Source organism: Diabrotica virgifera, chromosome 6, assembly GCF_917563875.1.
Source record: "Diabrotica virgifera virgifera chromosome 6, PGI_DIABVI_V3a".
Taxonomy (NCBI): Eukaryota; Metazoa; Arthropoda; class Insecta; order Coleoptera; family Chrysomelidae; genus Diabrotica; species Diabrotica virgifera.
Window position 1 is genome coordinate 177630878 of NC_065448.1, and position 27713 is coordinate 177658590.

General features: G+C 32.7%; 2 protein-coding genes across 2 annotated transcripts in view; one reads left to right on the top strand and one right to left on the bottom strand.

The window, feature by feature from the left end:
* Window positions 1-4275: 4275 nt before the first annotated feature.
* LOC114333625 (leucine-rich repeat-containing protein 71-like) overlaps window positions 4276-27713 on the bottom strand; it is a 71533-nt gene continuing 48095 nt past the window's right edge. Inside the window, exon 8 of the mRNA XM_050654349.1 lies at window positions 4276-4439. Within this exon, the coding sequence (XP_050510306.1) occupies window positions 4419-4439 (21 nt within the window). The 3' untranslated portion in view covers window positions 4276-4418. The remainder of the gene's footprint in view (window positions 4440-27713) is intronic.
* LOC126887039 (LHFPL tetraspan subfamily member 2 protein) overlaps window positions 4611-27713 on the top strand; it is a 103515-nt gene continuing 80412 nt past the window's right edge. The window contains exon 1 of the mRNA XM_050654350.1: window positions 4611-4964. The gene's annotated coding sequence lies outside the window, so the exon portion shown is untranslated. The remainder of the gene's footprint in view (window positions 4965-27713) is intronic.

Consider the following 27713-nt stretch of genomic DNA (forward strand, 5'->3'; position numbering starts at 1 on the left):
AATTCTAGATTTCTGCCAAGCAAATGAGCTACTAATAGGAAACACATTTACAAACCAAAACATGGAAGACAAATATACGTTCGTGGCGGAGGAGAGAAGAGTGAAAAGTTTGATAGATTACATAGTTTATACGAGAAACCTAGAAGATAAAATACATAACGTCTTAACTGAAAAAGATCCGGAACTAGCTACACAGCACATGATGGTTACTGCAAAATTCGAGGATGAAAAAATAAAGGAGGTGGAAAGCAAATATTACCAAAGAGTAAAAGTAAATAAGCTCAAATTAGAACAGGTGCGAGGACATTACAAAAAATAAACAAATATAAGATTAAGACAACTAGAAAACCAAAAAGAGGCATTGACACTAGAGGAAAGATGGAACGCCTTTAAAGTAGTCATAAAGTCTACAGCAATAGAAATATGTGGAATCAGAAAACACCATAAAAGGACGAGATGGTGGAACAATGAAGTTAAAAAAGCAGCGAAGAAAAAGAAAATAGCATGGAAAAAATACATTGAAACCGAGCTGGAAGAAGATAAAGAAGAATACAAAAGGCTGAGACGATTAGCGAAAAACACCATAAGACAAGCAAAAACAAAGACGTGGGAAGAGTTTGGACGAAAACTATGTAACAAATAATAGAAGCTTTTGGACAACAATCAGACATATGAAGAAAGGAAAACATAAATAAATAACAGCCGTAAGGGATACAACAAACCAAATCCAGACAAATCCAGAACAGATAGCTAAAGTATGGAAAGAATACTATGAAAACAAATTTAGAAATGAAACAATAGACGATAGAAATGAACAAGATAACGAGAACAAAGAATTAGAGCAAGTTAGTAGAGAAGAAGTAATACAGAAAGTATCAAACGTAAAAATATGTAAAGCTGGAGGGGATGATGACATAGACCCGGAAATGATCAAGTAAATGGGAGAAGAAGGGATAAACTGGTTGTTGAAAATATACAAATCCCAAAAGACTGGCAAAGTAACCTTATAGTGCCAAGATGTAAAAAGGGAGAACACGTCAACTGCGAAAATTATAGAGCAATATGTTTATCATCGGTATGTTTTAAAATTAATAATGTGTTTTTTAAGGGTGTTTCATTAATAATTGTCCATATAGTAACTGGAGAAACCTTAGCACAAAATACGAAGATTTAACCTAAAACACCTAAATAAAATGTGGTTCCTTACTGAGTTACAGGGTGTTTTATCTAAAAATTTAAAAACTATTTTTGCTCAGCATTTTAAAACTATTCGATGCATCCTTTTCATACTTGGCAAAAAGTGCGACTACTAGACACCCTACTAAATTACGATAAACAAACGTTTCTAGCTACTACCAGAGGCGTACGACAAGGGATGGTGAATGGTTGACCCTTCTCAAATTCTACTCCACTGGAGGAATTACTATTTTAGTGCCATTTTTAGATTCACCAATACTTTCTACGTAAATAATATAGTCTTCATTGGTAACGATAAAGTAATTAGTTTTCGAGATATTTGAAGTTAAATATGAAACGGCACGGTTATTTTGATTAATTTATGATATGATTCATATAATTAAAATTTAAAAATTATTTGTACCCAGTACTTTAAAACTATTTGGCGTATCCTTATCATACTTGGTAGAAAATGTAGGTACTGTAAAACCTACTAAATTAAGATAAATAAACTTTTCTAGCTACTACCAGAGGCGTACGACAGGGGATAGTGGCTGGTTGACCCTTCCCAAATTCTACGCCACTGACGAAATTGCTATTTTAGTGTACATTTTTGATTTTGCAATACTTTTTATGTAAATAATATACTCTTCATTCGTAACGATAAAATAATTAGTTTTCGAGATATTTGAAATTAAAAATGAAGCGACACAATACATTAATCAAAATAACCGTGTCGTTTCATTTTTAACTTCAAAGATCTCGAAAACTAATGACTTTATCGTTACGAATGAAGAGTATATTATTTTCATAGAAAGTATTGGAGAATCCAGAAATTGTACTAAAATGGCAATTTCGCCAGTGGCGTAGAATTTGAGAAGGGTCAACCATTCATTTTCCCCCGTCGTACGCCTCTGGTAATAGCCAGAAACGTTTGTTTAACATAATTTAGTAGTGTGTACAGTACCTATACTTCCTGCCAAGTATGAAAAAGATACGTCGAACAGTTTTAAAATGCTGAGCAAAAATAGTTTTTAAATTTTTAGATAAAACACCCTGTAACTCAGTAAGGAACCACATTTTATTTAGATGTTTTAGGTTAAATCTTCGTATTTTGTGCTAAGGTTTCTCCAGTTACTATATGGACAATTATTAATGAAACACCCTGTATACACGAAAATAGTAGAGAAGAGGCTAAGACAAGAGGTAAAAAAAAACTGGGAGAAGAACAAGCAGCGTTTAGACCAGAAAGACAGACAAATGATAACATTTACATCATTAGAAATATAATAGAAAGAAGTATTTACTCGGGGGGAAAGCTCATTCTGGCATTCATAGATCTAAGGGCAGCATTCGACTCTATAGAAAGAAAAATTATATGGAAATGCTTGCAGAACATGAAAGTACCAATCACACTGATAAAAATAATCGATAGTATGTACAGAGTAGTAAAAGGACGTGTACAGATAGCAGGAGAAAGATCTGAAGAATTCAATTGGGAAAGAGGTATCAAACAAGGAGACAGTCTTAGTCCGCTACTATTCATAATAGTCATGACAGAATTGACTAGAAATACTGGAGAAAGAACGAACCAAATACAGACAATAATAGGATACCAAAGATTACAGCCTATAAAACTAAAAGCCTTATATGCGGATAACATAGTCCTTACTTATAGCAGATTCCGTGACAAAAATGCAAAAACTTATAAACATATGGACAGACGATATAGAGAATTTAAAAATGGAAATAAATATCGAGAAAAGTAAAATAATGGTCATCGGCGAAAAGGAAGAAAATGAAATAAATATAAAATGCAAAAATACTCAACTGGAAATAGTTACTGCATATGATTATCTTGGAAGTATAATTACCAATGATGGGAAAATAGACCTCGAAATCGATAAAATCCTTTATAAAAGGTATATTTGTTAAAATCCCTAAAAAAGGGATTGTAATTTTTAGGGATTTTAACAAATATACATTTTATAAAGGATTTTATCGTTTTTGTAATATATGGTATACAGCCAACTACAGGAAAACTTTTTCCTCGGAGACCTCGAAATAACTAACAGAACTAAAAAATCAAACAAACTGTACTACGCACTAGCGCCAGTTCTGAGGAAAAAAGAATTGTCCCACGAAACAAAAATTAAAATATATAATATGATTGTGACACCGACGCGCGACGATACTTTATAGGTACGAGCGAAAATTGGACTTTACAGAAAAAGCATAATACCTAGTAGGATAAATGCAATTGAGATGAGACATCTACGAGCTACAGCCGGAAAGACCAAATGGGATAGAATAAGAAATGAGGCAATAAGAGGGATAACTAAACAGGAACCAATAATGAATAAAATAATACAGAGACAATTAAACTGGTATGGACATCTAATGAGAATGAAACCTAGTAGACTAACAAGTAAAATTCACGAAACAAGGAATATTACAAAAAAGAAAAAGGCAGACCGGGGAAAAATGGATACAGCAAATAGTAGATGCTGGAAAAATTAAACAGAAAACGCTTGAAGAAATGAAACTAATAGCACAAGATAGAAAATAATGGAAGAGATGGTTGAATATATGTAACTAAATTAACCCAAATCCGACACCTGAAAGGGTATAAGGAAGGGGAGAAAGAAAGAAGAATGTTTTCGGCATTTTGTTTGGCCTAGTTTTTGTAAACAAAGTTTAATAATTTCAAAAGCAAAAAAATTGAATTTCGCTCCAAAAATTTTGGAAAAAATACTAGATACACTGTAAGCAATAAAAATCCTACAAAATTAAAACAAAAAGGAAGTTTCTACGATGATTAGAAACGAATATCATAAAAAAAAAGAAAAAAGTTTTAATTTTTTGGGGGGTTATGGGTGGGGCTAGGGGCCTAAAATTTTTTCTGGTCGGATACCTACTATTTCATGTAGAACAACATGGTATTTTTATTTTTGGAATATCATTTTCAATATCTTCACTATCTTTACCTGCAAACTTGTGTACCTACTTAAGTATTATATTTACATAAATCTAAACAATGAAAATTAGTGGAGTAGGTAAATACTGACCTGGGCTTTTTAAAATAAATGGCACGTTATATTTTGTAGCTATAATTAACGGCAATTTTTCAACTGTCTTAGCATCACCAATGTATTTGTAATATCCCTCAGCATTTTTGGCAAACCAAGAATGATTGGGTTCATTTCTTTTTAAAGTTCCATATACAAACACTTTGTGCAAGTTCATCTCCTTCGTTGTAACACCTAAAATAACAGTTAAAGAAAACGTAACAAATAAACGGAAGTAATTATGAAACATTTTTATTAAAATTAGTTGCAGAGAAGTTGTTAACTTAGAATTAGAAATAATTGTAATCCGATCCTGTTGAAAATACCTCCCCCATTGTAAAAAAATTACCACCACTTACGATCTGAAGTTAGCCTTTCGAGCTTAATAACCAATAAAAATTTTTAGATTATAATTACTGGGTTACACATAGAATAAAAGAAATAAAAACGATAAACACATAACACTGAAGGTCAAGTGATTAATTTAAATAAACCGGATATTCTATTAAACGCAGTTAAATGCATTAAATTATTCCTGTGTTTGTATCTAACTTCAAGTCATTGAACTTAAAGGCACTCCTGGCACTTTGATGATGGGTCTCATCATGGTAATCAGCTGATGAGGTGTCAAGGGGTGTGGTTGTAGAGTGCCCTGTTGGTTTCATATTTTTTCTGTGTACCGAACTTTCAATAAAGAAAAAAATACATAGATACTTACAGGTAAGTTACTCTTTTGTAATTCAGCTAAAATAAAATTTGTTGCAATAGTTTCAACAGGTTGGCTACTTCTCTAAAAGCAAAGTTGTTTATATTATTATAATTTTTTTGAACAGTTACTGTTCTATATTATGCTATGCTATGTATTAAATACAATAATAATTCTATTAAAGCTCTGGTGAGCTCTTTAGTATTGTTAATTTGTTAATAAGTATTTATATCCCTGGTCATGTCTTTTTAAAATCTAATGTTTGCATTATTAAAAACAAATTAGCTTTTATTTATGTTATCTGTATCGAATGTACTTAAATGTATATAATGATAATTTTGTTAATAAATTAAATACAGCAATTGTGTTAAGTGTTAAACAATGGATAAGATGCATAAGACAAGATTACTATTCTGTTATGGGTACTTGAACTTGTCTCTGTTAACAGCGGGTCATCAGATAATTTTCTATCATGTTCACAACTGCAGGAGTATGATTGACTTGTTAAACCACACACCTCATTTTTAAATCATGAAATTCTTTCCACCACCTATACCTACTAAAATCACAATAAAGATGCACTAGAAATAAACAAACCAAGACACATTGTATGTTACGAGGAGTACTCCCGAATCATAATTTCATCATCATCAATGATGCTACAGCCCTATAAAAGAGACTCAACCTTTCCAAGGTCTATTGGGCTATTATGCGTCAGTTCTGTCCATTGCCAACTGTTGCCAGTTTGCTGTGCCTATTTTTCCACCATCCTCATCTACACCATTTTGCCATCTGAGTTTAGTCAGTTCTATCGATTGCCAACTGTTCCCAGTTTGCTGTGCCTATTTTTCTACCCTGCTTTTCTACACCATCCTTCCATCTGAGTTTTGGCCTAACCCTATTTCTACTTCCCACAGGTTGTGACGTAAGGATTCTTCTAGGAGGGTTGTTTTACTGTGATCTTGCTAGATGTCCTGCCCATCTTAGTCTTCCTATTTTTCTAAGAGATAATACGTCTTTACCACCAAATATAATATGTTTATATCTATGGTACCTATATCTCGTAGTTGTACCTCCTCCTTTAAACAACATTTTCACAGATGTCACAGAATATTCTTCTCAATCCTTCATTCAGATATAAGCAGAAGGTTTTCATCTACCTTGGAGATGATCCATGTCTCTGATCCATATGTCAACATTGGTTGTATAAGGGTTTTGTATACAGTGCATCCATAAAGTAATGCATAAATTCATTATTTCGTAAACCGGCGATTTTAAGAAAAAATCCCAAAACAGGTCGATTTTTATTTTTAATTTCCGACTTTTTGTCATATATACCATACTAGTGACGGCATCCATCTGGGCGTGATGACGTAATCAATTATTTTTTTAAATGAGAATAGGGGTCATGTGATAGCTCATTTGAAAGGGTATTCAATTCTCTATTCACTAATGTAAACGTTAACATAATTATTTATACAGGGTGTTCAAAAAATCATTTTTTTTAATTAAAATAATTGAGACAAAAAGAAGAATGTATGTAATTTATTTAATTCAAAATGCGTTTTACTACTGTCAGAAAACAGAAAAAAAAATTATTTGACAAATAAACATTGATTTTCGCTTGAACGAAATGTTCAAACTGGCAAGATGCAGGTGGGTGGCAGTTTTAACTTTGAATTTAAGCAAAAACAATATTTATTTGTCAAATAAACATTTTTTCCTGTTTTCTGACAACATTAAAACGTATTTTGAATTAGATCAATTACATACATTCTTCTTTTTGTCTCAATTATTTTAATAAAAAAAAATGTTTTTTTGAACACCTTGTATAAATAATTATGTTAATGTTTATGTTAGGGAATAGAGAATTGAATACCCTTCCAAATGAGCTATCAGATGACTCCTATTCTTATTTAAAAAAATCTTCGCTTACGTCATCAAGCCCAGATGGATGACGTCACTAGTATGATATATATGCTAAAAAATCGTAAATTAAAAATAAAAATCGACCTGTTTCGGGATTTTTCTTTAAAGTCGCCGGTTTACGAAATAAAGAATTTATGCGTTGCACTGTATGGTTAATGGTTATTTTTGTTTTTTGGCTTAAGGTACTAGTACACTTTAGAAGACCAGAAATAATCATTTTTTTCAAGAATTTTTTCTCATAACCTTTATTAAAAATGAACATAAAACTTTTTACATATTAATATATAACTCTTAGAAAGTACAAGAAATATATCTTTTTTTCATTTATGCACGTGCACTAATATTGTAAAGGGCGCAAAAGTCGATGCCTCGAAAAATGATGGCGGACAGTTAATCTCAGGATTGGGATATCTGAAACAAAAAAATCGTACTGCATTTGAAAAAGGAAGGTTTCTTACGTGACAATTTACCACAATTTGACCAAAAAATAAAAAATAAATATTCTTTAACCATGAAAAACTGAAGAAAACGGCCGATTTTTCACAACATTTTTTCAAATTTCCCTAAAATCTTTTTTTTGCGGAATTTTTCGCTAACGGTGGTAAATTGTCACGTAAGAGACCTTCCTTTTTCAAATGCCGTACTATTTTTTTTTTGTTTCAGAGATCCCAATCCTGAGATTAACTATCCGCCATCGGAAATACTTTTTTTCGAGGCCTAGACTTTGGCGTCCTCTACAATATAAGTGTACTTGCATAAATGAAAAAAGATATGTTTTTTGTATTCTCTAAGAGTTAATATTAATATGTATGTAAAAAGTTTTTTGTTAATTTTTAATAAGAGTTCTGAGAAAAAAATCTTGAAAAAATGCTTATTTTTGGTCTTTTAAAGTGTACTAGTACCTTAAGTTTCTGCTTCTCATGTTTACTCAGTGCAAAATAGCTTTTGTTTGCTAGTATTATCCCTCAAATCATGATTTACAATGTATAAACTTTGTAAATCATGATTTGGGATTTACAATGTATATACATTGTAAATAATGATTTGGGAGTGCCTCTTGTAACATTCAACATGTTTTGGTTTGTTTATTTCTATTACATCTTTATTGTAATTTTAGTGTAATAGTCCAGAGAAATAAGGTTTTTGTCGGGACACTTGAGCAGCCAGGTTGAAAATGGATTACAATAATTGTTAGTTGCAATATAATATAAATAGTTGCAAATGGATTAATACATTATAAATACAAAAATGCCCGTCACAGTTCGGACGAGAAACTTAGTTATTAACAAATAAGGGTCAAAAATGACAGTTTTTTCGTTTAAATCGCTAGAGGTAAAAATAGGGTAATTAAATATCTTATTTCTAATATTCTTCTTTTTGCAGATGAGTCAAGGTTTCAAATGGCACTTTTTGAATTTTGGTCCGATCCTTTTTTGTTTCGGAAAGTACAAAATAAGACTAAAATTTCAAAAATAAAAAATGTGCTATAAATTTTGCGAAAATGGCCTTAAGACTTTCATATTGCATGAAAAGTTGAGTCAAACATTCCATATTATGCACAAAAAATTTTAAGACGATTCGTCAATTAGTTTAAATTTTATTCAATTTGTTTATCGCAAATAGCTTTTTTTTTCGCAATGTTATTGTTCAGAAAATAATAATGACATAGCAATTCTGTGGAAACCGCATGCAAGAATAATAGTTATGTTTTTAAATTATTGAAAAAATCATTAAAGTCGTTTTTATCACTCCGAAAAAAGTTTAGTAAAATAGAGTCATTTTTGGCTTCTAAACAATTTGAATACCTTTGTTAATATTGACTATAGAATAAATCTACTTTAGGATTTCAAAAGCTGGTATTTTTATACAAATTTTCAGAAAAAAACTTTTTGCCTAGGTTAATTAGGTTCAAAGTTAGCCACTTTTATTATCTAATTCGCAGTTACTTCTATATACATCAAATTCGCCTGTAACAGTGTTAGTTACCATACTACTCCGAAACGACTTGGTCGATTTTTATAAAATGATACACCTTTATCCTGTAGGACGTTGAAGAGGTTTTAATCTATTTTTTATACCCATAAGTTATACCCCCTGACATTTTTTTTTATTTTTTTGGACAAAATTATCTACCTTAATTTTATATGATGTAGAATTAAAAAATACATACAACCCTTAATTTTCACTCTTCTATCACCAACCCCTATTTGTTAATAGCCATCTATATATTTACATCTATAAAATTCTCCTGTCATAGTGGTAGTTTCCATACTCCTCCGAGACCGCTTGACCGATTTTTATGAAATTATATATGTATATTCGGTAGGTCGTAGAATCGGCCGTAATCTATTTTTCATATCCCTGAGTGATAAGGGGAGTTCCCCCTAACATTTTGTAATGTTAGGTGGGGTTGTGTGTACATAACGTACTCTATAAGACTACGAGCACATAAAAATTCAAAAAATTATGATCAAAATCCATCAACAAGTTCCAGCGATATTAATCGCAGCATATGTTTGCAGAATCAGTTTCATTTTTTGAGTGCACGTATTTTATTAATTCCCCTCCACCGACCACGAATTAATTCCGTTCGAACGACATTTTTAAAGCTTTATTAACCACTCTGTTGAGGTTCAAAGTTTACTCAAACTTTTACACATAACCTATATATCTTCAACTTCAAAATGGCTCTAGTTAGGTTGCTTAATTGTTATAAACAAAGTAGCCGTCAATTAAATAAAAAAGTGGCTAACTTTGACCGTAATTAACCTAGACGAAAAGTTTTTCTTTGAAAATTCGTATAAAAATACCAGTTTTTCAAATTCCATTGTAGTTTTAGCCTAAAGTCAATATTAACAAAGTTATTCAAAATGTTTTTAAGCCAAAAATGACTCTATTTTAGTAAAATGTTTTCTGAGTGATAAAAATGACTTTTTAATGATTTTTTTTAAATGCGTTAAAAACATGACTATTCTTTTTTCATGTTGTTTTCACAGAATTGCTGTATCATTATTATTTTCTGAACAATAATATTGCGAAAAAAAAAGCTCTTTGGGATAAACAAATTGAATAAAATTTAAACTAATTGACACATCGTCTTAAAATTTTTTGTGCATTGTATGGACTATTTGACTCAACTTTTCGTGCAATATGAAAGTCCTAAATTCATTTTCGCAAAAGTTATAGCAAATTTTTTATTTTCGAAATTTTAGTTTTATTTTGCAATATCCGAAGCAACAAATAATCGGACCAAAATTCAAAAAACCCTATTTTAAACCTTGGCTCATCTACTAAAAGAAAAATATTATAAATAAGACATTTAATTACCCTATTTTTACCTGCAGCGATTTAAACGAAAAAACTCTCATTTTTGACCCTTATTTGTTAAAAACTAAATTTCTCGTGAAAACTGTGACGGGCATTTTTGTATTTATAATGTATTAGGTATATAGTACTCAAAAAACCCATTTGCAACCTGGCTGCCCAAGTGTCCCGAACATGGTATATTTTTGCCTTATTTCCCTGGTGTATAAGTACCTTTCCTTGTAATATTGAAGCAGAGCATATTCCTAATTCTTGTTAATTTTGATTCGTTTCTTGATGTATTCACAATATTTCAGAATGCTTCAATTATCTTGAAAATACCACTGCTGTGCTGTATGTCTTTATACTAATAAGACTTTAACATTCATAATATGGTATCTTAAATATCTACAGTTTGGTTTTTATTGTTGGATGTTATCAAATATTTCAGGCAAGACTCTTTGGTCTCCGGCAATTGATCATAAGGCCTCTGTCTCTGTACAATACCTTGTTTTTTCCTTAAACTCTAATGCTAATGAGTTATGTTGTCTCAACAAAGGTTAACAGTTTTCTTATACATAGGTAGCTTTAGGATCTCTTTTGGTTCAAACTGCAGTTGACCAGTGAATTCCTGACTCACATCATTTAGCACATTACAATGACATAGTATTTATATGGCAATCTCTTCTTCCACTTCGCACTTTCTGTACCATGTTTCATTCATCTTATCTAGTTTGTATAGGTGGTTTCTTAAATGTCAATGTCCAGACACCATTTCAGTGACCATTTGGATCTCTCATTTATTAAGGTTCATCAAATTGTTCGAGTTTTTTTTTATCAATATAAGCTTCACTTAGCTTCATTTCTTGGCCAATAATCCTGCCTTTTCTCTCGGAGCCTATCTTAGGCTGTACTACTAAAACATACCATAATATGAATGAAGACAATAGTTGTTACGTTGTGTATTTACTATCCACAAACAAACAAATATAAGGAATAGACGAAGCAACGAAGCACTAAAAGGCCCAAAACCTAGGAATTGTGTGCAGTAAGATGAATCGTCATGCAACTTTTTACATTCAATTCGAGAGCGTGTCAGGCAATTTTGTGAACTTAATTGATCTCCGGCAAAAAATTTTGTGCATGGGAAAATGCATTTTCTAAATGCATCTCGAAGAGATGGAAAATGAAAAATTTAGAACTCAGGAAATATTGTCGGACATGCGTTCAATTTTTATATTTGGGGGTTGTGGAGGTCAGTGAACACAAATTTCATGACGGCGATGATCTCCGAGGTACCAGGTGACCAAGGTGGAGCTCGCCGCCTGGGACGATCGAATAATTTGCGAAATGAAGATTGGATCGAAAAACTGAAAAATACGCGTTTAATATTTTTCAAAAATCTATCGAATGGCACTAACGATGACCCCCCACTCCATCCCCTGAGGTGGGGTAGGGGTAACTTTAATATCTTAAACGGAAACGCCCATTTGTTATTACAGATTTGGATTGCTTACTTAAAAATAAGCAACTTTTATTCGAGAAATTTTTTCGAATTGGGGATAGATGGCGCTATAATCGGAAAAAACGATTTATCGTGATACCATAGGTAAATTTTAGAAACAGTCTATCTCGAGAAATACACTTCCAAATAAAAGACCAAAAAATACGTATTTAAAATTTTTCAAGAAATTATCGAATAACATCAAACACGACTCTCCACTTCACCCCCTGGAGGTGGGGTGGGGGTTAACTTTAAAATCTTAAATGGGAATCCCCATGTTTTATTGCAGATTTGGATTCCTCATGAAAAAATAAGTAATATTTATTCGAAACATTTTTTAGAATTGTTAATAGATGGCGCTAATAAATAGTGTTTTTCCGATTATAGCGCCATCTATCCATAATTCGAAAAAATGTCTCGAATAAAAGTTACTTATTTTTAAGTAAGGAATCCAAATCTGCAATAAAAAATGTGGGCTCCTATTTAAGATTTTAGAGTTACACCCCACCCCACCTCTAAGGGGTGGAGTGGAGGGTCGTGTTTTATGTTAGTCGATAGGTTCTTAAAAAATATAAAAGACGTATTTTTTGGTTTTTTATTTGGAAGTGTATTTCTCGAGATATTAGACCGCTTCTATAATTTACCTATGTTATCACCAAAAATCGTTTTTTCCGATTATAGCGCCATCTATCCACAATTCTAAAAAATGTCTCGAATAAGAGTTGCTTACCTTTACGTAAGCAATTCAAATCTGCAATAACAAATGGGGTTTCTATGTAAGATTTTAAAGTTACTCCCACCCCACCTCCAGGGGGTGGAGTGGGGTGGTTTGATATGAACTTTATCACTTTTTGTATAAATTACTATTAACAAAGGTTGTAGAATATGTCCTAAAAACAATATAATAAGTACTCACCTTGTTAAAGGATTGACTAATTCAAAGATGAAACAGGCTATCATCAAATATATCCAATCATGTATTTGTGAACTTTTCGTGGTATTTAGTTTCTTATAATCAGGTGCAATAATAGAAAACAGTTTTACGAAAACGAAAAAGTTTTAAATACGAAAAAAATATTTTTTTTATTCGACCTACTTCTGGCTATAATTACACACCGTTTATCTGCCTAGCTTACGGCTATATAAATATTAGAAAGTCGTTTAGACGATTTTAGACTTAACACTTTATTATACTTTTTTATATACAGGGTATTTCGTTAACTTAGATAAGTAAACAATTGAACTGAACAATATTTAAGTAAAAATACGATAAAATGTGTCTTATTCCTTACGTACAGAGAGATTATAGATGCCTCGGTATATTCTTCAATTTTTTCAAACCTGATCGACCCAAAAATTGCAAAAACAATTTACAAGGTTAATTTAACATTAAATGTATTTAAAACCCCAGGTTTCCGCCCTGGGTATGGTACAAATGACCATCTAACTTGTCTAAAGGTCCTAATCGAAAAAACTGTGGAGTACCACCGGCCGCTAGTTCTAGTATTTGTTGACGCATCTTTGAGAGATTGTAGAATCGACTACCGATATTCCAACTGTGACATTATTTATAGGCCGCTCACAACCTGGCCTATTTCGTTCCGGAAGCTTCTGTCGTCAAACTGTCTGACCCTCTCTGCAGGCGAGACAAATAGAAACTTGTTTTTGTTACAATCGGCGCTTCTAGAAGGCCGTCGATAAACCTTTTTTTTTTTATTGTTCTTTAAATAATATTTACCTTTCGATTTTTCTGAAAATCAGTAGACTACTCGTACATAACTATATAAATAGACATTTTTGGAATTAGAAGTTTAGTTGTGAAATTGAAACCGTCGGTGTACTTTGATATGTAACAGGCGCGGTATATTTTTTGAATTTGTAATTAGATAAATTAGTAGATTTGATGTAATAAATAAATTAGATATCGTAGTTTGTAAAATACAGGATATAAATTAAGTGTTTTTCATTTGTTTAGAAGTAAGTTATTAAAAATAAATAAAGTCAACTAAAACTAAACATTAGTGCCTAAAACATCATAGAAAAGTCAGTTTTGTAACACAACATTATTCAACATATATATGCAAATACCACAACAGCAATAAACCTCCATACCCAAACTCAAAAAACAAAAGTAAAAAGGGGAGTTAGACAAGGTGACAACATGTCACCAAAACTATTCAATGCCGTAATGCAGCTTGGATTTCAGATGTTAGCATGGGTAAACAGAGGTTTGAATATCGATGGCGAAAGGCTGAACCACCTACGATTTTCAGATGACATAGTTCTAATAACCGACGACTTAAAGGAAGCCCACGAAATTCTGCAAGAACTACGAGTTTCCCAAAAAGCAGGGTTGTAAATAAAGTTCGGGAAAACTAAAATAATTACCAATTTAGTATATATCAGACAATTGAAACTAAAGAACTGCCATATCGAAACAGTTGACAAATACATCTATCTGGGCCACGAAATACAAATAAGTACAGGGTCAATTCAAGCCAAGTGGTCCAAAGGTGGTTGCTTAACTATTTTTAATATTTTTTATTTTTCTACCTTTTAAACTTCAGTCTATAGAGAGTACAAAAATGTATTCATTTTATTTTTAAAAAATTAATTTTGCCGATGACGGCCATTTTTGTTAAAGAGTATCGATCATTTTCACGGAAAACATGGCTTTGCTCTTTAGCCCATATTTTCACTGAGGTTTGTCCTAGAACAATAAATCAAAAACCAAACTTTTTAGAAAAGTATGCTCTAAAACAGCGGTTCTCAATCTTTTTGAGTCATGTACCACCAAATACTTTTTATTATTTTTGGTACCACCTAACTGAAATACCTATGTAGCTAGGTGATCTAATTAACTATAATAGTGGTGCTAATTTTGGCTGTTTCTGCGTTTTGTGTACCACCTCAAATAATGATATGTACCACCAGTGGTACATGTACCACAGATTGAGAACCGCTGCTCTAAAAAACGGCCTATAGCATTATTTAATTTCAAACTACCTTTAAAGCCTTAAATGAACCTCAAAGTTTGAAAAGGTAAACTGATAAAATGCCATTTTCAGCATTTTTTTAACATAAGGCAAGCCGATAATAGTTGGTAATTTTTTTCTGGAAAAGACATACGTACATTCTCTAAATAAAAAAGTTTGAGCTTTGAGACTTAAGTCAATTGTTTCAAAAAAATCTCAAAAATGTAATTTTTTGAAAAATCTCAAAGTTTGACCCTTATATCTCTGATGGGCACTCATGAAGTGCTCCTTGCAAGTAGAGTAAGGAGTAAAAATTTGGAGTTGTAGACTTCGTCATATAGGAGTTACATGCCTGAGAAAATGGTCAAATATCATTAATTTGAGAGTTTGCAGGCAGGGTCATTAAAATTCAAATAAACTGTCTAATGAAATAAAAATTAATGAATTTTCACCAGATTTCACAATGAATACAAATTTATACAGGGTGAGCCAAAGAAAAGAGTCCACCTCGATATTTGGAAATAGTTACCTATTAGATTTTAAGGAAATGCCGAAATAGGTCCATTTTTATATATTGCAATTTTTTGGCATATATTTCATACTACGCGACGTCATCTATCAGAGCGTGATGACGTAATCAATGTTTTTTTAATGGGAATTATTTATGCGTGTTTAATGCAAAAGCGTGTTTAATTCTCTATTCAGTAATATAAACATTATTATCTTTATTTATACAGGGTGGCCAAAAAAATATTTTTTGAATTAAATTAATTGGCGCAAAAAGAAGAATGTATGTAATTTATTTAACTCAAAATACATTGTACTGCTGTCAGAAAATAGAAAAACTGTTTATTTCACAAATAAACATTTCTTTTCGCTTAAATTGAATCACAAACAGCCTCCCACCTACCTCTTGACAGTTTGAACATTTAATTTAAGCGAAAAGCAATGTTTATTTGCCAAATAATATTCTTTTTCTATTTTATGACAGCAATAAAATGTATTTTGAGTTAAATAATTCTTTGAATTACATTCTTCTTTTTGTGTCAATTAATTTGATTCGAAAATAATTTTTTTGGCCACCCTGTATAAATAATGATATTATTGTTTATATTACTGAACAGAGAATTGAACACTATTTCAAATGATATAACGACATACGACCCCTTTTACCATTTAAAAAAATCATCGATTACGTCATCACGCCCAGATAGATGACGTCACTAGTATGAAATATATATAAAAAAATTGTAATTTAAAATAAAAATCGACCTATTTCGGCATTCCCTTAAAATCTAATAACTGCCAAATATCAAGCGTGAACTCTTTTATTTGGTCCACCCTGTATAAATTTGTATTCATTGTGAAATCTGGTGAAAAAGATTAATTTTTATTTCATTAGACAGTTTATTTGAATTTTAATTACCCTGCCCGCAGACGCTCAAATTTTGACCATTTTGAATTTTGACCATTTTTTCAGGCCTGTAACTCCTATACGACGTAAGTCTACAACTCCAAATTTTTACTTCTTGTTCTACTTGCTAGGGGCTAACATTTACCCAAAATTTCAAATTTTTTCATGCGTGCCCATCAGAGATATAAGGGGTCAAACTTTGAGATTTTTCAAAAAATTATATTTTTGAGATTTTTTTAAAAAATTTACTCAAGTCTCAAAGCTCAAACTTTTTTTATTCAAAGTATGTACGTATGTCTTTTCCAGGAAAAACTTACAAACCATTATCGGCTTGCTGTTAAAAAAATGCTAAAAATGGAATTTTATCAGTTTACCTTTTCAAACTTTGAGGTTCATTTAAGGCCTTAAGGGTAGTTTGAAATTAAATAATGCTATAGGCCGTTTTTTAGAGCATACTTTTCTAAAAAGTTTGGCTTTTGATTTATTGTTGTAGGACAAACCTCAGTGAAAATATTGGCTAAAGAGCGAAGCCATGTTTTCCGTGAAAAGGATCGATACGCTTTAACAAAAATGGCCGTCATCGGCAAAATAAATTTTTTAAAAATAAAATGAATACAATTTTGTACTCTCTATAGACTGAAGTTTAAAAGGTAGAAAAATAAAAAATATTAAAAATAGTCAAGCAACAACTTAATTTATATTGGACCACTTGGTATGGATTGCTACATAGAGACAACCAAACATGCGAATTATCTAGAAGAATAGCTTTAGCATGGGCAGCGTATGGCAAACTAAGAGATGTGTTCAAGGAAAACATCCCAATAAAGCTAAAAAGAAAATCATTCAACCAGTGCCTACTTCCGGTTCCGGTGCTCACTTATGGAGCTGAAACCCTGACATTGACTAAAGCATCAATAAGAAAATTACAAATAGCACAACGAAAAAAGGAAAGCTCCATGCCGGCGAAGAACTGGAGTGGAAGACATCATAAATCGCATTAAGAAGTTGAAGTGGAAATAGTCAGGACACGTTGCAAAACAGAGACAACAGATGGACAAAGAAGATTTTGGAGTGGCGGCCAAGGGCAGACCGGCGAAGTCGTGGAAGACCACCTACCAGATGGACCGACGCGCGACGATATTAAGAGAATAGCGACAAACTGGATTGCAGCTGCCCAGGACAGAGAAGGGTGGAGACATCTTGAGGAGGAGTATGTCCGACAGTGGACAAATTTGGCTGTGTGATGATGAATGATGATGTATTTAAAAAACGGCATATTCATAATGTACGCAAAGAGTACAAATTATAAAAAATTATACAAATTGTAAAAAGAATCGTCAAAATCCATCAACAAGAATCGGAGATATTTTATAGCTCGGGTTTGAAATTCATATTTAATTTTTTGTTATCGCCGAGTTAAATAAAGAGACGAACTTCGTTCGGAATAATCGTAGGATAACTTGCCTTATATAATCAAGCTAAGTGGATAAAAGCTAGCAAGATTATAAGAAATTTTTGATTTTTTACTCTTCTCGCTGAAATTACACCTAGACCAGGGTAGAAAAATAAATATGAGCGATTTCAGGGTAAAAATCAATACAGGTATTTGAAGGTGCTAAATGGTAGGATGGATATAGTTAATTAAAAATACATACAGAGGTACTCGTAAATCGACCTAATTTTTTTTATAAAGGAAGGCCAAAGTAAAAAATATGGTTTTTTGCCTATAGCAGTTTTAGTATCATATTTACAGCAAAAGTTGTTTTACAAAAGTTCTGTATCATAAAAAACGATTAATTTGAATTTTTATAAGTTAAAATCCATAAAAAATTAACCGAGATAATTGCAAAAAACCACGTTTTTTGCACTAATTTGTAACTGTTAATAACTTTTACCAAAAAGGCCGTAAGGAACTTATTGTACCTTGATCTCGAGGCAATTAAGTGCTTTATTAGTGTACAAAATTTTAAGAAGATCTATTTGTTAGTTTACGAGTTATGTTAAATGTTTATCCCAGACATCGAATGTTTAAACAATCATTGTTGCCCTAGGAGTATTTTCAGAGCTTTTTGGCAATATCCAATGGGTTCTTAAAGACTCAAAGTACTAAGAAAGTTAAAAAAGGGATATATTTGTTTTTTAAATGTTCTTTAACAAGTCTCTAAAAAATGGTGAGTTTTTTCCTTATAAACAATTAGAATATCTTCGTTATTTTTTTTTGATAAATAATTATAATTGACTGTATCAAAAAGCTGGTAAAAACACACATTAAAAAAGAAAAACTAACTTTCTAGGACCAATGATAGTCAAGTTATACTTTTTTTTTTTGAAAAATCACATCTCTATTGTTTATAAATATTAAGAGTTGAACTTTTTACAGAATGATAATAAATATCTATATTTTATATTTAAATTGATAAGTACGGAATATCTTCTATTTAAAATGAGTAATAACCGTTTAAAGTGAAGTTACACACGCTGACTGAGCTGGGACCGTGTGATGGGGAAGATTGTCGGAGTCGTTTCGCGCGTCGAGATTTTGCTATAGAAAGTTCAATTTGGAGCGCTTGAAAATTTTTACAATATCTCAGCTTCCAGAGAACGTAGAGCCTTCATTTTTTTTAATTGGAGTAACTCGACGAACGAATAGCAACTAGCTAATTTTCATTTACCGGAAAAATCGGAAAATTCTGGAAAATGCACTTTTTTATTCAACATGCATTTACAACGTTAACACATATAATTTCATAAATATTGTCATGAAATATTATAAATTTGTGAATAAATATTAAAATAAAATTATGGTATATACCTATTTATATACAGGGTGGTTCATTTTATTCGCCTCGGTGTCTGTACGGAAAACGACTTGATTTAAAAAAAATTTCTTCATAAAAAATATACCGGGGCATTAACACTGCAATCTAAAAATAATGTGAATTATACAGGGTGCTTCAAAAAAGAGTGGTATATCAAAGATATATTTTTTATGGAACACCCTACACCTGATGAAATTTTTAAATTGCCCTTAAAAAAGAAGCTAGACTATACCTAAGTACAGGGTGTTTTGATTTATTTCAATTTTTAGAAAAATGTAAAGATTTAGAAAAAAAAATAAATATTTACAAATCTAAGAATCAGTGACAATTTTTTCCTTGGATCTTCATAATGGGGCTTTTCATTCACAGTCATTTGTTTCGAGCTTATGTCATGTGTCACACAATATTAATATATCTACGTCATACGTTATTGGTATATTCCAATGATACAAACCAAAGACGTATGACGTAGATATATTAATTTTACGTGACACATGACAGAAGCTCGAAACAAATGACAATCGATGAAAAGCCCTATAGACTATTCAGCATATTTAAACAGATGTTTATTGTAACAAAATTTATAATTACTTAATCGTACATTTTTAGATTTAAAAATTAAGTAAAAACAAAAACGTTCTGAAATTAAAAAAACATTATGTATAGATTATAATTATTCATCTTCATTAATTCTACACAGTTTTTGTACAGGTTCATTAATTTTCCCGTTTTTTATTATTTTTTTTGTGACGCTCATGATCGATATAGTGCACCAAAATTTGGGAATAAATAGGTCATGACATAACTAAGTAAAATCTCCAGGAGAGGAACGCTGCGTGGCCGACAAAGTGGTGGGGCAGGGGTGAATATAAAAAAATGTAAGGGGTTTTTTGCGACGTGATTGAGATAGTGCACCAAAATTTGGGAATAAGTAGACCATGACATAACTAAGTAATATCCCCAGAGGTGGAAACCAAAGTGGCGGACGAGGGTAGTTATAAGGGGCAAAAATTGCGGTTTTTATTATTTTTTTTGTGGCGCTCATGATGGAGATAGTGCACCAAAATTTGGGAGTAAGTAGGTCATGAGGTAACTAAGTAAAATCTCCAGGGGCGGAACGCTCCTTGGGGTACAAAGGGGTGGTAGGCAGGGGTGACTATAAAAATATATGGGTTTTTTTTTGCCGTTCGTGATCGAGATCTGGTTTCCGACTCTGGGGATTTTACTTAGCTAAGTCGTGGTCTACTTATTCCCAAATTTTGGTGCCCTCAATCTAATACGTCGCAAAAAACCCCTTATATTTTTTATATTCACACCTACCCCCACCCCCTTATCGGCCACGCAGCGTTCCACCCCTGGAGATTGTACTTAGTTACCTCATGACCTACTTATTCCCAAATTTTGGTGCACTATCTCGATCATGAGCGTCACAAAAAAAATAATAAAAACGGCAACTTTGACCCCTTATAACTATCCTCGGCCCCCACTCTGGTTTCCGGCCGTTGGTGAAAGTCATGTACACAACTAATTCAACATATCCCCGTATAGTTTTTCCATATTACTTATCACGCACAAAATCCGCTTCTATCTCTCCGACTATAGTAGATTTACGAAGGAACGAATCTCTTTGTTTTTTTACAAGCTACAAAAATGTTTTATGTAGTTTTTTATTTAGATGCATAGTTTTTAAGGTATTCGCAAGAAACCGTCCGAAAAGGTGTCTTTTTTCAATGAAAACATCCAATTTTCAACCACGAATAACTGAAAAAGTATTGAGTTTTCAAAAAAAATATATACAACAGTTTTTGCTTATAATTAGGCTCTCTAGACACTTCCGTGGTTATTTTGACCAAAAAAATTTCCAAAATTTCCACCCCCGAGAAGGGTAGGGCCCACCCCCAAGATAAAAGCGCACATTGGCATAGGGTAGACTTTGAATTAGGAGATAAGTAGAGGCTCTTCCTAAAATTTAATTCAAGTCCATGCAGTAGGATGGAATTCGGAGCCAAATAACCTCATTGACCTATGTGTACTTATTTTGGATTTTTATTTTCTATGAACCGTTTTTCAAAACTAGAGGTGGTTTGCTGTTAAATTTTAAAACCCAGAACAGGGTTCATTGTGCTCTAGAAATAGAGCTTTCAGTAACCAAAATAGGTTCATACTTGATCTGAAGACTTGTGCAATTCCAGATATTTATATTAAAAACTAACTATTTAGTTATACACGAAATAAAAGGTAACTACGGTGCTCTGTTTTTAAATCTTTATTAGTTAAAGTATCCACAAAGTCTAAAAGTACAGTTTTTGTACAGTTTTTGTGTACACTCCGACCGGAATAGGAATAGACGTAAGCTTACTTTCTCTGCCTCCTTTATAGTCAAATTCTTCAACAAATATCTTACGTATTTTATGTTTAGTTGGCACTTGTTTTTCAGTTATATTTTAATGGATAAACAAGTGCCCACTATACATAAAATTCGTAAGAGATTTTTGTTGAAGAATATCGTCATATCCCGGCGAAAAGTCACTAACTGACATTTTGTGAAAAAACTCATTAACTTCGCCGATCGAATGAAATTCATTATATCTTTCTATTATAAAAGTCACTACTTGCTGAATGTGTTTCTAAATGACTATTTCTGTGTGTTTAAAAATCACTAACCCGTTAATACAGAAAATATTAAGCAGCCAAAAATACCTAAGGGACTTAGTAACTTTTTTACTTACGAATAAATTGTACAGATATGCGTTAAAACTCATTAATGGCACTTAGTGAATTTTTCCATAATAATAAACCACTGCTGTGTTTGATTCTACTTTTCTATTTCTCAGTTATTTATATGCAGTTAGTGAGTGAACACGTATTATTTTGCTAAAAAAATATTCCTTGGTGACGTTACTTGTTAGTATTGTTATAACAACTTATTGTTGAAGTTTAATAGTTAAAAATATATCATTCTGTTGGGAATAATGATGAGAATACACCTCTAAAGAAAGGTTTTTCTCGATGTAGAAAAGCTGATCACTCTAAATGGTCAAAAAATATTGAGAATAATAATAAGTTTAACTGTTTGCCCTATGAAACAACGAAAGGTATAAGGGTATAAAGGTCCACAACGAGTATACTGTCGATCCTGTAAATTTAAATGCTGTCAAAATTTTTCGGAAATGGATAGGATCATCATTTGTAAAAAGTACTGGTCTCTTTCTAATTATAAAAGACAGAAAGATTTCATTTTAAAAATGGTTCAAACAAAAGAACCGGCAAGACCTTTGGCAAATGTTTCAAATAATAAAAAGAGAAAGTGCAGCAGAGCATACTTTCTTATAAGCAATGAATATGGAGTCTGTCTGAATTTCTTTTTTCATTTTTCTTTTTACAATTTTCCATTTTTCGTGTCGAAAAAGGATCAAGGTACTCTCTGTAGTAAATTTAGGGAAGCAAAACGAATAGATTCTGTAACACCTGAAGTAGAACAAAAATACAATTACCACTTAGAAAGAAAAAGGCAGGCCACAATTGCTAAAGAAGAAGATGAGATCCGATCTGAAAATGACCTCTCATTTATGTCTGCAACGCTTGACGTCCAGAGTGTTCTTTAAGGCAAGCGTCCACAGACCCGCATTGTACGCATCGGACGCATCGTACGCAACGGATTTTAGTTTGCCTTGTACAGAAACTTATGTAACCGCGTCCACTGATCCGCATCGTATGGATCGCATTATCGGCAATCATTGTAATGGCAAACTAAAATCCGTTGCGTACGATGCGGGTCTGTGGACGCTTGGCTTTAAATACTCGTAAACTCTGTCTTTATAATTTCACTGTTTATGAGTCACGGTTTACAAATGAAGCATATTGCATGCTGTGGTCTGAGGTGAATGGTAGAAGAGGCAGGAATGAAATTGATACAGCTTTAATGCAGTGGATTAATGGACTTCCAAAGAATATTACAGAGCTTTCATTGTTTTCAGACACTTGTGGGGGTCAAAATCGCAATCAGCACATCTCTGCGCTTCTGCTGTATTTGACCCAAACTACTCATATTGAAATTATAGAGCAGAAATACCTAGAATCCGGCCATTCTTTCATGAAAGTTGACAGCATGCATAGTGCCATTGAAAGGGAAAAAAGGCATGTGTCTGTTAGTTCTGTTATGGAGTGGATGAACATAATAAAAAAGGGCCAGATCAAACAGAAACAAAAGCTCCAACAATCCCCACCATGTCAAACAGCTGCATTTTTCTGATATCTTGGATCTTAAAGATCTCTCAAAACGCACAATTAAAAATCGTCTGAAAGATGAGAATGGTAACATAGTCAGATGACTTGAAATTAAGTCTTTGTGATATGAAAATGCCAATCCAGACATAATAAAATTTCGCTACAGTCACACAGAGTCCTACATTGTACTAAATGTACACGAAAGAGGTCGGCAAAATTGTGTGAATGAAATTAAAGCTTACAATCAACTGCTGCCTATTAGTAACCACAAAAAGGTGAACTTAATGAAATTATATAAAAAAGAAATTATACCAGAGAAACTGCATGGATAGTATTCTTCTCTACCAACAGCCAATAATATACCAGATACAATAACTGAGCCAGCCGTTGAGGATGACGAAGAAAAGGAACTTTTTTGATATTTTTTTTATTATAACTTATTACGATGTTTTATGTAATAAATATAATAATATGTAATAATTATGTTATTATGTAATAAATAGTTATTACCAAAATTCATTATTGTTGTTTTTATGCAAAAAATCACTAACTGATATTATTGCACAAAATACATATCAGAGTAGCTTCAAAGTATTAGTAACTTCAGATTAGTAAATATAACAGCAGTAAATACACCTTAAACCAGTTTGTGATAGAAAATTTTAAAAACCTGATTTATAGTGAAGATTTTATATTTAACTTCAAATATCTCCATAACAATAAAATGTTAGTTAGTGACTTCTCGATCGGATATGACGATATGACTATAAGGCGGCGGTTACATTGGATGCCAGTTCGTACTAAACTCTATTCGTACTAATTCGTACTAATTTAAGTTGTAAGACAGATTGGTTACATTAGGCGGCGCGGCGGTTACATTGGATGTGAGTTCGTACGAAATTTTATTCGTACGAATTCGTACTAATTTAAGCCGTAAGACAGATTGGTTACGCAATCTGTCTTACGGCTGTAGATATATCAGAGTTTTCACATTGTGGTTTGTGGTTATTAACAATGAATAACGCTGCGAAGTATTACTTTTTTGAAACACCGTTTTTATTAAAGTAGCTTATTAGAAAACTCCAGAGTTTGGTTTGATGATTTTTTATTCACATCTCGGTTGTTGTATTGTTTACTTTTTTGGTCCCTTAAAGAGTGCCTTTCTTGAACTAGTATTATTAATTTTTCAACATCCATTTTGTAACTATAATCAGCCGAACACCACAAAACTATTAAATACAATCGACTTCGTACGAATAGTCGCAGAAAAAAGAAATTATTTTGGTCGCATTAGAAAATCGCATGAGTTCCTAGGAATTCGTGAGTTACATTGGATGCGAGTTCGTACGAAAAACCGATCGTACGAATTCGTAATGTTGTATGCGTACAAATGCGTACAATGTTATATGCACGGTTACATTACTTACAAATATTTCTCACGAATTCCTACGAACTCTTACGATTTTCTGATGCGACCAATATAATATCTTTTTTCTGCGACTAGTTTTCCGAAAAATTGATTAGTGGTGTTCGGCTGATTATAGTTACAAAGTGGATGTTGAAAAATTAATAATACTAGTCCAGGAAAGGCAATCTTTATAGGACCAAGAAAGGTAAACAATACAAAAGCCGAGATTTGTTGAACAAAAGACTGCGGAAATAAATAGGGGCGAAATGAATGTAGCAGGTAATTTTTTAACTCTGGAGTTTTCTAATAAAAGCAACTTCTTTTTATAACGGTGTTTCAACAAAGTAATACTTCGCTGCATCATTCATTGTTAATAACCACAAATCACAACGTGAAAACTCTCGATATATCTACTGCGTTTTTTCGTCTGATGTCACATCTAATGTAACCAATCTGTCTTGTCTTACGACTTAAATGAGTACGAACTCGTACGAATTCGTAAGAATACGTACGAAATCATCAGAACGAAACAAATCCGTACAATGTTATATGCACGGTTACATTACTTACAAATATTTCTCACGAATTCCTACGAACTCTTACGATTTTCTGATGCGGCCAACATATGTTTTTTCTGCGACTATTCGTACTAGTAGTCGATTGTATTTAATAGTTTTGTGGTGTTCTGAATAGTTACAAAATATGGATGTTGAAAATTAATAATACTAGTCCAAGAAAGGCAATCTTTATGGGACCAAAAAAGTAAACAATACAACAACCGAAATTTGAATAAAAAACTGGAAGGAAATAGGGGCGAGGATGAATGTAGCAGGTAATTTTGTTAATTTTATTATTATTAATTAGTACTGTTATGGAACGAACGGAGAGACGGCTATTGAAATACTTGGGAAAACGTCAGGAAAGAAGTTTGAGGATAAAGAGACTTGGTGGTGGTCAAATGAAGTACAAGGAAAAATAAAAGAGAAGGGAAAATTATATAAAAAGTTGCAAGAAACCAGATCGGATATAGATCTTCAAAACTATATGGTCGCGAAAAAGGAAGCGAAAGTAGCAGTAGCAAAAGCTAAAGCAGAAGCATATTCAAACCTATACGATCAACTTGATACCAGGGAAGGCGAAGCAAAGATATATAAAATAGCCAAACACAGAGCAAAGAAAGCAAGAGATTTTAATCAGATTAGATGTATCCGAGATAAAAATAATAAAATACTAATTCACGAAAAGGATGTCAAAAAGAGATGGAGAAAGTATTTTGACAGTTTATTAAATGAAGAATTTGACAGACAACCTGTCGAGTTAACGGAGACAGTAACAGCATTGGTTACCAGAATAACAAACGAGGAAGTGGCTCAAGCGCTTCAAAAAATAAAGAAAGGAAAAGCAGTAGGACCAGATGATATGACTGGGGAAGTATGGAGAGCATTGGGAGAGACAGGAATAAGTTGGCAGCAGGTCTATTTAACAGAATTATGGAAGTTGGACAAATGCCAGACGAATGGAGAAGCAGTATATTAGTACCTGTCTACAAAAACAAGGGAGACATACAACAATGCACAAACTACAGGGCTATAAAACTACTTAGCCACACCATGAAAATATGGGAGAGAGTAATTGATAGACGGATACGTGAAGAAACCGAAATATCCGATAATCAATTTGGCTTTATGCAGGGCAGATCAACAACAGATGCAATTTTCATTGTAAGACAACTGATGGAAAAATACAGGAATAAAGAGACCAACGCTCATATGGTATTCATTGATCTTGAGAAAGCATATGATAGAGTTCCTCGAGAGATTCTGTGGTGGGCTCTCAATAAGAAAGGAGTCCCTGGCGAATATATAAAGATTGTGAGAGATATGTATGAGGGAGTAACGACTAGTGTTAGGACAGGTGTGGGAAAGACTGATAAATTTCAGGTGAAAGTAGGATTGCACCAAGGCTCGGTGCTTAGTCCTTATTTATTTTCATTAGTTTTGGACCAGATAACAGCGAAACTACAGGGTAGTATTCCATGGTGCCTAATGTATGCTGATGATGTAGTGTTAATAGGAAATAGTGAAAGAGACTTAAAACAAAAACTGGAACAGTGGAGACAAGCTCTGGAGGAAAAAGGTTTAAAACTTAGTAGGACAAAAACAGAGTATTTGGAATGTTTATTTAAAGATGGAGTTACTACAAATAAAATGGTATCTTTGGATGGTGAAATGATTGTGAAAAGCAATAGTTTTAAGTACCTAGGATCGGTATTACAGAGTAATGGAGAAATAGATGGAGATGCATGCAGTAGAATTAGGGCTGGATGGACGAAGTGGAAAGAAGCGAGTGGTGTGTTGTGTGACAGAAAGATTCCAATGAAGCTGAAGGGAAAATTCTATAAAATAGCCATAAGACCGGCTATGATGCACGGAACTGAATGTTGGGCAGTGAAAAAGAAAGAGGAACAACGAATGCATGTGGCGGAAATTAGAATGCTTAGATAGATGAGTGGAGTGACAAAGAAGGATAAAATTAGAAATGAGTATATTAGGGGAAGTCTAGGTGTGGCACCAATTGATGCCAAAATGAGAGAGTATAGGTTAGGATGGTTTGGTCATGTTCAACGTCGCGACGTTAATCACCCAATACGAAGAATAGCTGAAGTGCAGATTCCTAGAAGGAGTAGGAGAGGAAGATCAAAGAAGACCTGGGGAGAGACGATAAGGCAGGACATGTTGGTAAAGGGGATTAACATTGATATGACCCAAGATAGAATTGTGTGGAGAAATGCAATTAAGGAAGCCGACCCCGCATAGGGATAAGGCAAAGAGAATGATTAGTACTGTTATGGAATGTGACCAACGAATGAGTAAATGCATAAATACAATGTGAAAACTCTGATATATCTACTGCGTTTTTTCGTCTGAGGTCACATCTAATTTAACCAATTTGTCTTACTTCTTAAATTAGTACGACTTCGTACGAATAAAGTTTCGTACGAACTCGCATACAATGTAACCGCCGCCTAAGGAGGCAAAGAAAGTATGCCGTCTTTTCCTATTCCGTTCGGAGTGTAGTACATCTTAAAATAGTGCGGATGAATACATTTTACCAGTTTTACTATGGCTTGTACTCTGAAATAAAAAATATAGTTAACATCAATTAATAACAAGGAGTATTGGTG